The 17,441-nt window shown below is 51.1% G+C and overlaps 1 protein-coding gene across 2 annotated transcripts in view; it reads left to right on the forward strand.

Annotated features, from left to right (window-relative positions):
* The window catches only part of MTOR (mechanistic target of rapamycin kinase), a 113,081-nt gene that overhangs the window by 80,410 nt on the left and 15,230 nt on the right, over positions 1-17,441 (forward strand). For both annotated transcript variants that reach the window (XM_043992307.1, XM_043992308.1), the window contains exons 35-46: positions 290-415; positions 521-652; positions 4,724-4,839; positions 5,757-5,874; positions 9,734-9,940; positions 10,356-10,456; positions 11,404-11,500; positions 12,048-12,146; positions 12,442-12,564; positions 12,700-12,882; positions 16,295-16,429; positions 16,704-16,878. In XM_043992307.1, the coding sequence (XP_043848242.1) occupies positions 290-415; positions 521-652; positions 4,724-4,839; positions 5,757-5,874; positions 9,734-9,940; positions 10,356-10,456; positions 11,404-11,500; positions 12,048-12,146; positions 12,442-12,564; positions 12,700-12,882; positions 16,295-16,429; positions 16,704-16,878 (1,612 nt within the window). The remainder of the gene's footprint in view (positions 1-289; positions 416-520; positions 653-4,723; positions 4,840-5,756; positions 5,875-9,733; positions 9,941-10,355; positions 10,457-11,403; positions 11,501-12,047; positions 12,147-12,441; positions 12,565-12,699; positions 12,883-16,294; positions 16,430-16,703; positions 16,879-17,441) is intronic.

Raw genomic sequence — 17,441 nt, forward strand, 5'->3', positions numbered from 1 at the left:
CACTTTTTAGGCCACATTTCAGTCTGGAATTTCAGTCCAGTGTGAGTATCTGTGTGTACACGTATGTGCGAGTGTATATTCAGCAATAAGGAGTCATTTTTTTTAACTGCCCACAAGAGAATTATGAGATGGTGTGCTTGTTCAGTCTGAAGGTAGCAAAATCAAATCTCTTACTAAAGGATCTTCCTGGTTATTCAGGGATTGGGGGCTAGGGGGTGGACAGGGGAGAACATTGATGTGAGACCATGGACAGAGGCTAATTCATACTTCCAAACCTGTCGTCACTCAGGGCTGCCAGCGGATTGTTGAAGATTGGCAGAGAATACTCATGGTGCGGTCCCTCGTTGTCAACCCCCACGAGGACATGAGAACTTGGCTTAAATACGCGAGTTTATGTGGCAAGAGTGGAAGATTGGTGAGTACTGTCTATCCGACTGCTTCCCACCAAGACTGGTATCAAGACGGGCTGCGCTCTTATTCCAAACCTGTTTATAACCATTCTCCTCGTCTTGTTCTTCAGGCGCTTGCTCATAAAACATTAGTTCTGCTCCTGGGAGTCGACCCTTCTCGACAGCTAGACCATCCCCTGCCAACTGTCCATCCCCAGGTGACTTACGCCTACATGAAGCACATGTGGAAAAGTGCACGGAAGGTCTGTATCCTCCTTGACCTCCCCTTCCCAAGAACTCTCTCTCCCCACTTGGTCTGTGAGGTCACCTGACCAATTTTGGTAATTGGAATGATCTAGGATTTCATTGGTCTGGGTCCACCCTGCATTGCCGTGGGTCAGTGGTCCAAGAGTTGGCTCCTGCTCTCAGCCTCCTAACATTGCCACCTGACCAACTACTTCTCATCACCTCTCCTGTTAAAAAAAGAAGAGAAAATACTAGGCCTCCAGCCGGACTGGGTATGTGTCTGAAGAAGTGATCACGTTCCACAGGCTTCCTGGGCAGCGTCACTGAGTGATACTGCTCGCACATCCAAAGCGTGCTAAGTCACAGAGAATGTCTGGTCCTTGCCCTTTCTGGATGTTCAAATCATCTCTTTTGAAAAGTACAGGCTCTGAAGCCGCCTCCTGGAGACCATCCCAAGACCAGTTTGGTTTGTCCAAGATTTTACTGTTCTTTTTTTTCTGTCATCAAACTGGAATTCACAAGCAACACCACCCAGGGCGAAGTGATGCCAGAACCAGGGGAAAGTCAGCTGGGAGCCAGGGTCACATTCCTCCTGTTCCCTTAGGAAATGGGGCTGCCCTCGGTTTGTTTTTTTCAGATCGAGCTACCAAAAAAGTAACAGCCCCAGGGGAGACAAGCCTTTCCCCTGGAACCCGACCAATGAATGATTCAGTCAGAGCTGCCCAAAACTGGCACCTGCTTTGGCCGTTTTCTCAGGCAAGAGGGGGGAGCGCATTGATGCCACCATCACCCTTCCCTCTCCACTGTGATTAGCACATGGCAGAGAAATGGATAGAGAGGCGCTGTTACGACGGGGGTGTGGGATCACGTTTAACTGCAAACCTTTCTCTTCTTAGCTTGGGGAGAAAGCGCTTCAGTGTCACTGCTGATCTGTTTGGGTGGAGATTGAGCTTTGGGAGTGCGGGGCTGGCTCAATAATCCTTAGAATGCCACCCAGAGTGTTAGCCACCAGGCCTGGACCCCAGTCCCCTGGTACTCTTCTGAAATTGTCATCTACCAGTGACAACAAGTGAGGACTTTGTTGCGGTTGCCATTTGAAAGGGGCTGGTGTTTTATCTCCTCACTTCTGCCGTGTTTGCCAGCCCACAGATTAGTGATGCATAGTCCAGCCTGCCCCTAGTGAAATGGAAAAAACAGAAGGACCCGTTTTGGCCAGTGTAGATATGAATGCAGTCTAATTTCCTGCCCAGATTTAACCAGGGGACTTGTGGGTAACGTTTCAGGAATGTGACCACTACCATATAGTGTGGCTCATGAGGGTTAGCCTAAGTTCTGGGCTCACCCCCAAGAAGAGTTTAAACCAGCCAGATTAAAAATCCAGGAGCCTGTTTACAGCTCATGATGCTTGGAATGAAAGCTTTGGGTCTAGAAAGGCCTGTGCATCCTGGTAGTGGACAGTCATTTCTATTTATAGAGTTCCATACTTCATCCTTATAACCTCCCCCTTAGTAGCTGGGTCTGGGGTTCTTACTCCTGTCCTGTAAATGAAGAAACTGAGCCCCCGACGAAGCCAGCCCCGCCCGTGCCACACACACACACACACACACACACACACACACACACACACACACACACACTCCAGACTTGCTAAGTCTGACCTGAGCCATGCCATCTCTACCCAGAAGATAGGGGGAAATGGATGCTCTGCCCCATTTGCTCTTAAATGTAAGCTTCTCCAGCTGTGGTCATCTCTCCTGCCCCACCCCCTGCCTGCTGCACTGGGACCCTGGAAAGAGGAAGCCATGATTAAGCAGCTGTCATTTCTTAACAGAATGTGTAGTCTACCTCCCACGTATGTGTAGTACCTGACCTTAATCATCTGTCCTTGCTGTAGATCTGTAAAGGTACAGAAAACCTTGGTCCCTTAAGGAATCCCATGAGAACAGATTCCCATTCTTTGTTGGGGGTTGGCCCCTTGTTCTGAGGTACAGTAACTAGCTAGCCTCTGTGCCTTAAGGAGGGAAGAGATCTCATCTCCCCCCCGTACCCCTGACAGGGGTGTCCTTAGCCATCTGGTTTTCGCTGGACACCTTGGCACATCAATGTAAGGCAGGAGGGTTTCCTCAGCTAGGAAATGCAGCTGGTGTCCTGACCTTTACAGCCTTGACCCACACAAGTCTACCCTCCTTTGGAGATTATAAGCCATTCAGTGCTGACTCTTCACTCTAATAGTGATAATAATGCTAATTAGCATTTGTGCAGCACCTACTTGTGTCAGGCCCTGTGCTAAGCACTTTACAAATGGTATCTCATTTGCTCAACAAACCGTTGCCATTAAACTCTCCCAATGCTTCACTCTTTAAAGAGAAAGACTCCCTTGTCCTGTCACAGGCCTGGGATATTAATGCAGTGCTCTTTTCAAAACCATTCTTGCCTGCCTCTGGTAAGTGATGAAATCTCACTCTGGAAGGCAGGTGTCTGGGGGAGACAGGTGTCTTGTTAATGTCTGTGTTTCTGTTCCATCCCCACACGTGGACTCACCACCTGATGAATTGCCTTCCACGCAGTTCTGGATCTGATTTAAAACCCTGTTTCTTGATATGAATTAATTCATCATTATGTTGGAAAGTAATTGAGGTTGTTTTCCCTACTTCCTCATCTCCCAAAAAAAGTCACAAGTTATTTCTGGCTACGAGATCCCTGTCGGGACAGTGACGGTTAAGTGACTTGCCCAGGGTCACACAGTGTCAAGTGTCTGAGGCTGGATTTGCACTCAGGTCCTCCTGAATCCAGGGCTGGTGCTTTATCCACTGTGCCACCTAGCTGCCCCCGGGACTTTTTTTTAAGTGAGGCAATTGGGGTTAAGTGACTTGCCCAGGGTCACACAGCTAGTAAGTGTTAAGTGTCTGAGGCCGGATTTGAACTCAGGTACTCCTGAATCCAGGGCCGGTGCTCTATCTACTGCGCCACCTAGCTGCCCCCCGGGACTATTTTTTATAGAAAAAAATTACAAACAACTTGGCCACTTAATGATGATGATGGATCTCATGCTTGGGTTTGTCTCTGTGGTTGATTTTTTTTTCACCCTTCTCCAAGGAAGGAGCCAGAAGTGGCTTCTACTTGAAATTTCCCCTTTTTGCACATAATTGTCAGTGCTGCTACTGCCCGTTCTCCATATCAGTGAATTTGGATTACACTCTACCTTTGGTGTGTTCCACACTTGCCCATTCCCTTCATTTCAGCCTCTGAAGATCTTTCAAAATGGAATTGACCCCATCTGTCCTGAGCACTTTGACACAAGTAGTCATGGGAAGTTGAGCAGTTTATTTGTCTAGAGGCAGGAGGCTCGGTCAGACAACCTCCTCAAGTGCCTTCTGCCTCTGACTGCAGTTCTAAGGCCTTCTGTGGGTGAGGCACCTGCCGAACTCCTCTCCTCTCCTCCCTGCCTTCCATCCCCACACACAACACACACTCATCCGCACTCAACCTTAGTTTACATCATGTCTCACCTCAGGCTTTGGCCTTGAGGTCACGCTGTCTTATGCTAAGGCTGTTGGACATCTCCTTCGCTGGTCCTTCCTCCCTTTTGCCACCATCTTACAAGCTCAGAGGCTGCATCTACAAGAGACTCCCCTGCCTTGTTTCCCCTTGAGCAAACCCAGTTTGCCCAGATCTGGGTGCTCTTTTTCACCTCCCTGCTTGGATGTCTTTATGGTCCAACTTGGGAAACAGCCCAGAGATCCTTGCAGCCCACCCCCCTCCATCCGCCCTTCCTTCCCTCTTCATGAACTGTGGTTTCACGTTGGCCCAGCATAAGCTGTTGCTGTCACCAAGCATATGTACCCTGTCCCAGACAGACTAGACACACTGTCATGGTTTATGGGAGAGCAGGCACAGGGACTTGGCTAAGTTAAACTTCTTGTCAAGCCAGGCCTCTGGACTGCCTGCACAGAGCTGCGGAGCTGGGTGGGAGGAACAGAGGGGTCCTGGCTCCTGGGGGCCAGTCTGGGGGCAAATGGGAGCCCTCGGAGGTGACCGTGGGCCCGCCGTGTGGTCACTCCTGACCCTATCCTTCTGCTCTGTTCCAGATCGACGCTTTCCAGCACATGCAGCACTTTGTGCAGACTGCGCAGCAACAGGCGCAGCATGCCATCGCCGCTGAGGACCAGCAGCGCAAACACGAGCTACACAAGCTCATGGCCCGGTGCGTCGCTGCTCTCGCCCTGTTCCCTGGTGCTGGGTGTGCGGCATGACAGGCCCTCTGTCCACGAGACCTTACCCATGGCCCTCTGGCTCTGCCATCCCAGCCCACCTCCCCCACGGCTTGAGCATCCTCACACAGCGCACACACCTCTTCCCCATGCTGCGGCTCCAGGCCCTCAGCTTCCTTCCTCTGGCCCATTCAGTCATACTACATGCTCCCCTGTGATGCAAAGGGAGGACCTCTGGATTTGAGTTCCAGGCTCTGGGTTTGAATCCTGCCTCTTCCTCTTACTACTTTGTGACCTTGGGCAAATCACTTAACCTCTCTAGGTCTTGTTCTCGCATTTATCCAATAAAGAGGAAGCACTTTCTCTTCAGGGGCCTCTGAGGCCCCTACAATCCTGTCCAGCTGCCCCATGGCCCATTGGCCTTCAGCCTTGGCTGTTAGAAGTAAGGGAGAATCACGGGGAAATGAGGCTGACCCCAGCCATGATTTCTCTAAGACCCCATCAGCAGAGAAGCCTATTCTGTATGACAGGTTTTCATCAGCATCTAGGCAGCTTGTACTCCCAGTGAAGGAGAGGGAAGAGACCATTGACCTAAAGCCCCCTCCTCAAGCCTCTGTTTCACCCCGATGTTCTCTAGACATCCCGACAGCTCTGGGGAATTCCAGCCTGACGTCCTAGGGCCTAGAGGCTTCCGTTCTAGTTCTGGGATGTGCCACTGGTTGGGCAGCCCCTGGCCAGTCCCTAGACCTCTGGGTTTATTTCCTTCTCCAGAAAGTGAGAGGCAACCCTACTGGCTTATGCATGGCTAACGGGGCCTTGGCCCTTTAGAGACAGAGCCTGGCCCATGGCCAAGCCGGGCCTCTCATCCTGACAAAGGAACCCCTTTCTTGGTGTGTCTTGGCATGGCTAGGTGCTTCTTGAAGCTGGGTGAATGGCAGCTGAATCTACAAGGCATCAACGAGAGCACCATCCCCAAGGTCCTGCAGTACTACAGCGCCTCCACAGAGCATGACCGCAGCTGGTACAAGGTAAGGGCTCTGGGGAGGGGGAGCACCATGGACTAGTGGGCCTCCACGGGGCCTGTGACGGGCTGCCTTCTTCATCCACCTCAAGTGGCCACTGAGGGAGCTGGCAAAGGGGCGCTCCTGCCTGACCACAGGTCGCTGTATCACTCATGTCATGAGATGACCGGCCTTCTCGGGCTCCTTTTGCTCTCTGGGGTCACTGGTGCTTGTATGTGGGTGGCAGGAGGGACCTAGCTGGGGGAGGAACAAAGCAGTCATGTTTGGCAGCCTGTTCTCCTGGGATCCAGAGTGAGGCCCGAGGACCTCAGCTTCCTGTAGGCCAGCTCTTCTCTCCCCCTGAATCCTGGGCTTTTCGGTCCTACCTTGTGCTCAGCCCTGGAGGTTAGCTTTCTCTGTTTATATTGGAAGATTCTGAAAAGCATCCTCTTAGGTCACAGGAAATGTCTCAAAAAATAAATAACAAGATTTAGGAAACATATGAAAGCTGTTATTCAGTAACGAAGAGCTGGTTCTCAGCTGCGTGGTTAGCCAAACACCCCTTTCTCCTTTGGGAATTTCTAGGTGAGGCTGTCCCAGACAGCTGTGATGGCAGGAGCAGATCTGCTGAGCCCTTTGTAGACTTTTAAAGTGGCTGAGAAATGCTGTTTGAAATGTACTGTGTGTTTATTTCCGTGTCCTTAGTGTGTGAGGAGTGGTCGGCCTTGGAGTTAGGACAACCTGGCTTCATGTCCCACCTACGCTATGGGTGAGTCTGGGCAAGTCACCAGTCTCTCAGGGGCCCAGTCAGTTTTCTTAAGACTAGACAGTGCTGACCAACATTGCTGTGGGGAGTTTGCTCATCTGAGAAAGGGTAGAAATGGAAATCTCGGTACATGCTCTGTGTTAATGTAGCGTGGGCAGGGCAGCACGGCCTGGTGGATCCCAAGTCAAGCCCCTGCCATGCCACGAATCAGCAGGATACTTCATTTCCCCTCACAGGGCCCACATTTCCTCATGTAAAACAAGGAGGTTGGAATGGATGGCCTCTGAGAGCCCTGCTAGGTCTAAAGTTCATGAAAAGAACACTGAAGTGGTCAGAGGATAAGAATGCTTCTCAGAAGGGTTACACCTGGTCAGTGACTCCATGGAAGAATGCTCCAGGTCCCTAATAAGAGGAGAAATGCAACTCACAACAACCCTAAGCTTTCTTCTCCTGTCCCGCAAAGAAAGGTGACCAAAAGTGGGAGTGGCCAGTGTCGGAGGTGTTGTGGAAGGATGGGCACCCTCACGCTTTGTTGGTGGAGCTGTGGTTCAGTCCAGGCATTCCATGCTCTTTGATCCAGAGAGCCTGCTGCTAGGTATACAATACAAGGAGATCAGTGACCAAAAGAGAGGCCCCATATTCACTCGAATCTTTCTACAAAGCCCTCTGGGGAGTAGCAACAATGTGGAAATAAAGTAGATGCCTGTCAATAGGGTTGTGGTACAGGAATGTAATGGATAACACTGTGCCAAGTAAGAACCAGTAAACGTGAGTACAGAGAAACACAGGAAGATGTATATATAGCGACTGAAATAAGCAAGGTGACAGTCTCTGAAAATGGTGCAGGCTCAGCTTTGATGGCAAACTCAGTCCAGATAGTCTTGCTATGAGGATGCTCAGGACAGTGGGAGAATCACTGGCTCCAGAGTCAAGCTCTGGATTCAAATCCACCTCTCGCCCAACACGCTTGTGTGAGCCTGAGAAGGCACTTGATTCCCCTGCTTCCTCTCTATAAAGTGAGAGGACTGAACTAGCTGCCCTCCGGGGTGCCCTCTGCAGCTTTGGAGCCAGCATTCTGTGACCTGGGCATCTGTGATTTCCCTGGTGTAGGGCACACGTGGTAAGGAAGCTCCCACCACTGGTACCCATCAGCAGCTCTGCCGTTGCTGAGAGTATTGGAAGTGCTGGCTGAGTGACAGCAAGAGAGTTGAAGGAAGCAAACCGAGATCAGGCATAGGGTTTTGAAGTTCCAGCTACATCTTTTTTTTTTTTTTTTTTTTTTTTTTAGGCAGTGGGGGTTAATTGACAGCTAGTAAGTGTCAAGTGTCTGAGGCCAGATTTGAACTCAGGTACTCCTGAATCCAGGGCCGGTGCTTTAACCACTGCACCATCTAGCTGCCCCCCCAGCTACATCTTTAAGTCAGCGCAGGCACAGTACAGTGTCCCACACCACCCCCATTCATAGCCTTGTTTTCAGCTATCAAAGAAATTCCATTCATTAGCTATTTGTAAGCAACTACTGTCACCAAGATGCTTTCTCAGACACAGGACTTTGTCCCTGTGGGTGCTCCCACCCGTCCGGTTTGCAGCCCCTCTCTAGTTTAGGAGGTAGTCTGTTTTAGAGCCATTCTGCCTGAAAAACTCATCGCCCCATGGCCAATGCCATGAGGTCCCTGCAGCCTTAGCTTGGCTGCTCCTCAGCTCCAACTTTGATGCTTCTGTGGTTTCCAGGCTGGGGTGGTCTAGCCTTCTGGAGCCCCCCAGGTCACTGCCGTGTTATAGCAAGATGCTGTAGTGAGTTGGGCTGGGCCCCAAGCCGGGGAGAGGCAGCACCGGGACAGATTGGAGGCGGAAGAGGCCACTCCCTGCACTGGCCATCAGGGATAGTTTGGTGGAGAAGATGGTGTCAGGCCCAGGCCTTGGACATTAGAAAAGAGGCCCAGCAGGAAGATGGAAAGATGGGGAACTGCACACAGATGGGAGCAGGTGGGACAGAAGAGTGACCCTCCTGGAGCCAAGCAGGAAAATGGGGGCAGTCTAAGATCTTCAGCAATAAGGAAGGAAGCAAATGCTCGTGGGTTCCACCATAAGGTAGATGGTTTTAAGCCTCAAGATCTTGTCCATGTGTAAAAACCCCTAGGATTCCCAGGGGCTTGCGAGTTCAGAGTGAGTCAGCACTGTGCCGTGGTGGGCACGAGAGCCAAAGCATTTGTGTTGTGTCCTGAGTGTGGGGGGAGATGGTCCCGTTGTTCTCTGCAGATCTGGAGACATCTGCCTTCCTCATTGCACTTAGCGTGGAGCACTGTGTTTTAGGGAGGACAGTGACATCCGCAGAATGACCAGGATGGCAAAGGGCTGTGCCCTGTGGGGCTCAGCACTGCCTGGAAAAACAAAGGCTTCAGAGGGAGAAGAGCCTTCTTTGGTGACCACCAGGCAGTCCACATCCAGGGCGGTGCTGACTAAGTGCCATCTGACATTCCACACGAACCTCTTGTGGAACCCCTCCAAGGAAGAAGAACCTACCACGCCTCTAGGCAGCCTGTCCTGCCTCTAGAGAGCTCCAGGTGCTGGGGAGTCTCGTTGGGCATCTCTGTCCCCCTGGCACTGAGGCCAAACCAAACACGGCCAAGGGAACCCTTTACATGCCTGACAACAGCTGGGGAGGCCCCTGATCTACCTCTCCTCTAGATTCATCCTGTGGTGTGGACCAAAGCCCTTGGCCTTCCTGGTTACCCTGCTCTGGACTCTCCTCCTTATCCGTGTCCTTAACTCAGGCGGCCAGATGTGAAGGGTCTGAGCAGGCTCTCTGTCCCCTCTGCATTTGGGGGAGCTCTGCCCGCCTCAAATGTGCGGTCCTAGAGCCACCACGTGGCAGGAGGACAGGTGGGCTCGTTCAGTTTGTCCCGGAGGGCCAAGCTCAGCTCCCTGATGAGAAACTGCAGCGCGGCCTGTGTGCGGTGAGAGCCGCCCGGAGGCAGGGGCCAGCCGACCCTCTGTCTAGCCAGAGTGCTGTAGAAGGGAGGCTGGTTTGGGTGCTCAGGAGACAGAGTGGCGTCTGAGGTCCCTCCCACAGTCCCACATCAGGGCTTCCAACCTATGCCCACTCTCTCCTCTCCACAGGCCTGGCACGCCTGGGCAGTCATGAACTTTGAGGCTGTGCTGCACTATAAGCACCAGAACCAGGCCCGAGACGAGAAGAAAAAGCTCCGTCACGCCAGCGGGGCCAGTGTCACAAGCGCCCACACGGAGGGCAGCAACAGCGAGAGCGAGGCCGAGAGTGCGGACAACAGCCCTGTGCCCTCGCCTGTGCAGAAAAGGGTCACCGAGGTACATGCCCACATGTGTGTGCACGTGTACTAGGGCCGCCCCTGGTCCTCGCCTGTGCTGGAAGAGGTCCCAGAGCATGTCGGGATTCGAGGTCTGGGCATCAATCAGCACGTGTGCCTGGGAGTGGGGGGCTGCTGGCTGAGGCCCAGCTCCAGAGCCGATCCTGAGAGAATGAGAGCATTGTCTGCATGCACCTGCACGTGTGGGTGGGATCGTGTCTGCAGAGAGTGTGGTCTGGGATGACTCATGCTGCTCCTCCTCTGCTTTGCCTGATCTCACTTCAGACCACATAGGGGGCAGCTGGCAGACCCTGAGAACAACGTGTTCCTGAGTTTCTCCCCTTCTCTCCCCCAGCCATCCAGTTGTGGGGGGTTTCTCTTAGCCCAAAATGTGACTAACACTTGTGTCCCGGCAGGATCTGTCCAAGACACTTCTGATGTACACGGTGCCTGCTGTGCAGGGCTTCTTCCGCTCCATCTCTCTGTCCCGGGGCAACAACCTTCAGGACACCCTCAGGTACCTGGCAGTGAGAGGAGAGAATGAATGTAAAGGCCTGACTTCCTGAGAGCACATCAGCCACTTCACACCACTGTCTGTCGCAAAATTCATGAATGCAGGCTCTCCTTTGGCTGTGTTTGAACACATACATACATTTGACCCTTGATATGTAGTAGTCTATGTGTCCTAATGCAAAAATGAAGGGAGGAGGGGGCAGCTAGGCGGCACAATGGATAAGGCACTAGCCTTGGATTCAGGAGGACCTGAGTTCAAACCCAGCCTCAGACACTAATTACTAGCTGTGTGACCCCCTGGGCAAGTCACTTAAACCCCATTGCCCTGCGGGAAAAAAAAATGAAGGGAGGAGCATTGGAGAAAACCCCAGACACCCTGGGCAGACGGGCAGAGTGGGCCCAGGAGGAGGCATGGTGCTTCTGAAACCCCTTCCTCTGGGCCCATGAGCTACAGAGCACTGGGTACCAGGAGAAAACTGGTCACGGGGCTGCAGATAGCGGATTGGGGCGGCTTCTGCCTCTTCTGGCATTTCTAGCCATAGCAAGCCAGTTCCCTGGTTCTTGCCAAGCCCAGGTGGATCCCCTGTCCCTCCTTGCTTGGATCCATCAAGCAGGAAGGTCTGCTACTAATTTACCTCTGGGCTCATCCCTCCCCATCTGTGTATCTAAGAGGGGGGCGTGGGTCTTAGGGATGATCTTTGGGTAATTGATTTCTCATGTTCCTCGTTGGTGTTAATGAGGACCAGCACCTGTCATTGCCGTTCGTGGGAAAGTGAGGGCAGTACTTGGTCCGTTGGGCCTGGTTCCCTCCTTGAGCAGTGTGGCGACATTCGAGAGCCACTGCTGTGGATCAGTCAGCTCCCTCTCTCTTCAGTGTCCGTGGCAAGAGAGGACCATGTGTGCCCTGAAAAAAGAACTCATAATCTCCTCATTTTTTTGGTTTTTCTCCAGAGTCCTCACCTTGTGGTTTGACTACGGGCACTGGCCAGATGTAAATGAAGCTCTCGTGGAAGGGGTGAAAGCAATCCAGATTGATACCTGGTTACAGGTGAGGCTGGGCTGATTCTTCCTTCCTTCCTTCCTTCTCTTGGAATCCTGTCACATCTGGAATCAAGCTTTATGCAGGAGCTGGAATGCCCACTTGCTCTTCAAGAAAGGAAACAGAAAGTCTTTACCTGTTGGACTTTGGCTCTCAGTTTTAGGCCAAGCTTTCCCAAGACACTGTTGGAGCAGGGAAAATGGCGGATCGTTTCACAGTCTAACAGTATTTCTTTGGGTATCCATGACTTGGTAGATGGGGTCACTCTCCCTACTGGTGTTCCTCAGTTTGCACAACTCCTCACCCTGTGTCTGAGCGAAATACGAACTCTTGCCATCCAGCAAGTTTGATCCTCCCATAGCTGCTGTTGCCTACCTCCCCCAAGCTTTGGGTGAAATCGGTACAGCCTTCAGGAGCCCAGGGTTGCCTTTACACCACAGCGAGGCTCCTCAGAAGGACTTTGGAGGCTGGCCAGTTGAGCCAGGCCAATTACAGTCACTGTTCTCCACCCAGAAGAGTAACAAGAATTGCTCTTGTGTCTCCTCTCGAATCCCAGGTCATCCCGCAGCTCATTGCAAGAATCGATACTCCCCGGCCCTTGGTTGGACGCCTTATTCACCAGCTCCTCACAGACATTGGTCGATACCATCCCCAGGTATGTCCAGTCTTCAGGCCGGTATTTTTTAGTATACCCTCCTCTTAGTTGCCTAAGAGTATTCAGGTAATTTTGCCTTGGGAGGAGGGGCTTGTGGCCGTTGTGAGAGGGCTGGTCACTCCTACTTTGGCCAAGAGCATCCCTAAAAGTTTATCATCTGTCCTCCTGACTGTTGAAACGATTCTTAATAGTTGAGCTGGACCAGCTCGATGCCGTCCTCCTCCTTCACCCACTTAAGCCATCCTTGGCTGCGTGTTAGGCACGTGTACCCATTTTCCTTCTTGATTTGTTTCAGGCTCTGATTTACCCACTGACTGTGGCCTCCAAATCCACCACCACAGCCCGCCACAACGCGGCCAACAAAATTCTGAAGAACATGTGTGAACACAGTAACACCCTGGTGCAGCAGGCCATGATGGTGAGTCTTCAGCCACCACTTAGAATAGCGGCATCTTCCCTCTGCTCAGGGAAGGCCTGGTGCACCCTCTGGCGGCCAGAAAGCCCCAGGGAAGTGATTCATCTCACTGTTTCCTCCTCCCTGTCTTTGGTCTAGGTGAGTGAGGAGCTGATCCGAGTGGCCATCTTGTGGCATGAGATGTGGCACGAAGGTCTGGAAGAAGCTTCTCGTTTGTACTTTGGAGAGAGGAATGTGAAAGGGATGTTTGAGGTGCTCGAACCCCTGCACGCGATGATGGAACGGGGACCCCAGACTCTGAAAGAAACCTCCTTTAATCAGGTAGGGACAAGAGGTGCTGAACTGGGACCCTCTTTCACCTAGGATGCCATCTTTTCCAAAAGGCTCTTAGACAAAGGCCACTAAGCATGCTAAACCATAAGAAAGCAAGCAGGCACATTTTCTGTTGAAGGAACCCTGGGCTTGGGCCCAGCCCATGGGGGACCCATCATGAAATCCTAATGTGTGACACTGGCAAGACTTAAGAGGGAGGGCCTTGGACAAGCTCCTCACACTCCTCACCAGGGGCTCAGACAGGGCCTTCCAGGTTCTGTTGTGCATCTGACCATCTGTAGGGAGTTCTAGCCTCTTCAGCAGTCCTGGTCAGAATTCTTCAGTGCCTTTGCTAGAAAGGCGCTTCCCAGGCTTCCTTGACAACCCTCCAAATAGTTCACATTTCTCTAGTGTTTGATGATTTGCCTAAGGCCATCCTCACAGCCATCCTGTGAAGCAGGTAATGCACAGAAGTGCCAGGGCTCCCAGACTGGAAGGCTGAGAAGAAAGCACGTTGATAAGTCACACAACTGAGCTGTCATCTAAGTCATTATACTCTCCAGGAGAAAAAGAAAGGAAAATCAAAAATTAACAAGGTGAAGCCACCACAAACAGGAAATGGAGATTATTATCAGAAGATGCTCTAAGCCAGTAAAACTGAGGATTCAGAGGAAGCGAGTTTCTGCAAAAATAGAAACTCAAGCTAACAAGAAATAGAAAATTCACAAAGACAACCATAATCTTAGAATTGGAACAAGCTATGGAGGAATCGATAAAGATGGAGAAACAAGCCAAATGTAGGGACAAGTGAATTCTACCAGACATTTGAAGAGCAGTTGTTCTCTATACTGCAGAAATGATTGGCCAACACAGAGCTAGAAAATACGGGAAAAGAGAAAGCAGGGAACTGTGGGTCAGCCTCACCTGTGAATAGTAATGCCCCCCAAATGTAAATAAAGGCCTTGCAAGAAGACTATAGAAATGTATCTGGAAAAATTATTAACTATGTCTATATTGGACCCATACCATGAACAGTGTGGTTCAAAATTAGAAAAACTATCAGCATCATTTATCTTATAAACAACAAAACCACATAATTTTTTTAGCGGATACAAGAAAGGCCTTTGACAAAATACAGCTTTCATTTATGCTTTTAAAAAAAGGCTATCCGCATAAAGGCCTCAAAACTATTTCTCTAAAACCAAGAAGGAGCATTCTTTGTGACAGAGAAACACTAAAAAATGTCCCAGTACGAACATAAGGAAAGCAAAGCTGCTCCTTCTCCCACGTGGCCCTGTTCCAGAAATGTTAGCTATGCCAGTATCACACAACAGACTCAGCCAAGAGGCAACAAAATTCCTACTTGTTGCAGATGCCGTGATGCTGTTAGGAAACTTCAGAGAATCGGTGAAAATTCTGAGAGATGTGATGACTAGATTCAGAAAAGTGGCAGGATACAAAGGAAGCATACCTTAAACAGGAGCGTGTTACATAACATTTGACAAAAAACAAGACAAGATGAAAATAAGAGAAAAACTGTTAAAATCCCTATAACATGAATGAGCCTCATTTTCTTTCTTTTTTTTCTTTATGCGGGACAATGAGGGTTAAGTGACTTGCCTAGGGTCACACACAGCTAGTGTCAAGTGTCTGAGGCTGGATTTGAACTCAGGTCTTCCTGAATCCAGGGCCAGTGCTTCATCCACTGCACCACCGAGCTGCCCCCTGCAAAACACTCTTGACAGAGTAAAGACTTATTCAATCTTTGGGGAGATGTTCTGTGCTCATGGTTGAGCCACGATGACAGTGAAAATGGCAATGCTATCAAATCTACTAGTTTAATTCTACCTTGAGTTGCCGAGGGGAGATTAAGTGCTTTGTGAGATTAAGTAAAAGAATAGGAGCAATTCATTGGAAAGAACAAAAAAGTCTGGGCAAAAAGGAGCAGGCATGAGCAGTTTTAACCAGTGCCCAGTGGTTCCAAAAAACAGAGAGAAAAGCAAACAGAAGTAGCCCATTGCTGATAAACCCAAAAGCATAAGTTACTTCTGAAAAGATCCCCTTTTCGTTTTGTTTTTTTGTTTGTTCATTTGTTTGGTTTTTTTGTGAGGCAATTGGGGTTAAGTGACTTGCCCAGGGTCACACAGCTAGTAAGTGTTAAGTGTCTGAGGTCAAATTTGAACTCGGTACTCCTGAATCCAGGGCCAGTGCTCTATCCACTGCACCACCTACCTGCCCCAAAGATCCCCTTTTCAATAAGGGAATCAATTTCTGGTAAAACTGGAAAGTAGTTTAGCAAAAAAGTAGCCTTTAGGCCACTAAACTTTAAATGGGATACATGATGTGATTTGGTAAAATTAGAGGGGAAATAGAGAAGGGGCTTTTCACAAGTCGGGGGTCGGTAGGGATCCTAAATGGTGAAAATAGACTTGTCTTTTCTATGTAAAATTAGGCTTTTCTTTATATAAACAACAGTAGGGAAGATAGAATAAGGCAAGATCTGTTGGGGAAGAGTCTCAGGATGGAGAGCAGCTGCAGCCAGGGCAGCTTCTGGGTTTAGATCCTGCCTCTGACATGACTTTTGTGACTCCCAGGGGCCCTGGGCTCAGTTTCTTCACCAGTGAAATGGGGGGTTTGGCACAATGGCTCCCTCCCTGTAGGAGTCCAGCTGCAGAGCTGTGATCCAAACACAGGATGTATGGCAACCTGACAAAAACAGCCAGCAGCCAGTGCTGTTTGTCAGTCGAGAAACAATCGAAAGACATGAACAGGTTTCAGGAGAATTCCAAGTGACCCTTTGGAATCATGCTCCAAATGACTGTCAGTCATGTGCCAGGGGCAGCGCTAGCAATGCAGGTTAAAGTGAGCCAGTCTCTGCCTTAGGGAGCCTTCCATTCTACTAGATCAGACACATCCACAGAAGAGTATGCAGTGGGGGGAGAGGGGAGCAGCTAGGGGATGGGTGTCCTAGGCGGTAGCCAGCAAGTCCAGCTGGCCAGAGCCCAGTGTGCCCCAACCCCGTAGGGGAGGCTAGTGGTGGTGGTTGGCCTGAAAGGACAGAGGAGGTAGCTCTGAGGGACTCCAGATGCCCAATAGTGTGGCCTGTTTCCTACACCTAAGGCAGTGGGAGCCGTGGACTCTCTCCAGATTCCCTGCAGGGTGTCTGTTAGGAGAATGGTTGTGGTGCAAGGAGAGGGGCGCTAGTCTTTTGTGACCTAGTTTATGCATGAGCACCCAGAAAGACTGGGCTTCTGCCCATAATCCCCCACCTGGATTTGGAGCTGCCCCCGCCCACCTCCCCCTGGCACACCACCTCTCATTTAACAGCTGGATTTCTTCTGCTTTGCTGGGCTCTGACTACAAGGGGGCGTAGAAAGCACCCCAGCTTGACACCAGCTTCTTTCCCCTTCTTTCTTCCCAGGCATACGGCCGAGATTTGATGGAGGCCCAGGAGTGGTGCCGCAAGTACATGAAGTCAGGGAACGTTAAGGACCTGACCCAGGCCTGGGACCTCTATTACCATGTGTTCAGACGCATCTCCAAGCAGCTGCCTCAGGTAGGTCAGGACCTGTAGAGAACTGAGGGCCAGATCTCTATCTGTGTCCCATCTCTGAGGACCCCGGAAATAGCCTGGGCCCCTGAAAGGCTAGAAAGGCATTTATGAAGCGCTTACTGTATGCCAAGCTCTGTTCTTGGCTGCATGTCCATGAAAAATCCGGGTGGAAGGCGCTCATTGCTTCCATCACTGCTAGGAGTTGGGAAGTGCCGACAGCTGCATCTGCAATCCTCACAGGCAGCAGGAAATGATATCTTGTGGTGCTTCTTCCCAGCTCACCTCATTAGAGCTGCAGTACGTCTCGCCCAAACTCCTGATGTGCCGGGACTTGGAGTTAGCGGTGCCGGGCACCTACGACCCCAACCAGGCCGTCATCCGCATTCAGTCCATCGCACCTTCTCTCCAGGTCATTACATCCAAGCAGAGGCCCAGGAAGTTGACATTAATGGGTAAGAATCCCCCTCGGCTGTGTGGCTCCCAGAGTTTCAGCCCTTCTTGAGGCCTCCCTGTGGGGACTATAGAGCACCTGCCCTGCCAGGGTTTGCTGAACTGGAAACGCTGATGGGAGGATCAGCCCGGCTGAGGAGCCCAGAGGGCCTCTCACCAGGTCGGCCAAGGCTTCTCACAGCAGCTCCCGGGCTGTTAGCTCACTCCTCCAAAGCACAGGGGCTGGAGCCATGCCTCTGGCAGCATCCACAGGAACCAAGTGCCAGGTGCTCATGGGTAGTATTAGAGGCCAAGGAAAGTTGGTATCAGGATGGTGTTCCCATGACGACCTCTCTCTGTGTCTGGCTCCTTCTTGATCCTGGGACCTGAGCCCTCCAACCCACCAAGCTGAGCAGCCCAGCTCAGGGGGAGTGGGCAGGATCAATCCTAGCAACGCCAGACAGGGAAGGACTGGGCACATGGTAGTGTTGTGGGGGCACTGACAGCACTGGGGCAAGGACTGGGTGCATGCAGAGCATCGTGCTGAGTCTTGAGAAGATGAGTGCAGTGAGAAGTCTGGGAAGGA

Source organism: Dromiciops gliroides, chromosome 3, assembly GCF_019393635.1.
Source record: "Dromiciops gliroides isolate mDroGli1 chromosome 3, mDroGli1.pri, whole genome shotgun sequence".
Lineage (NCBI taxonomy): Eukaryota > Metazoa > Chordata > Mammalia > Microbiotheria > Microbiotheriidae > Dromiciops > Dromiciops gliroides.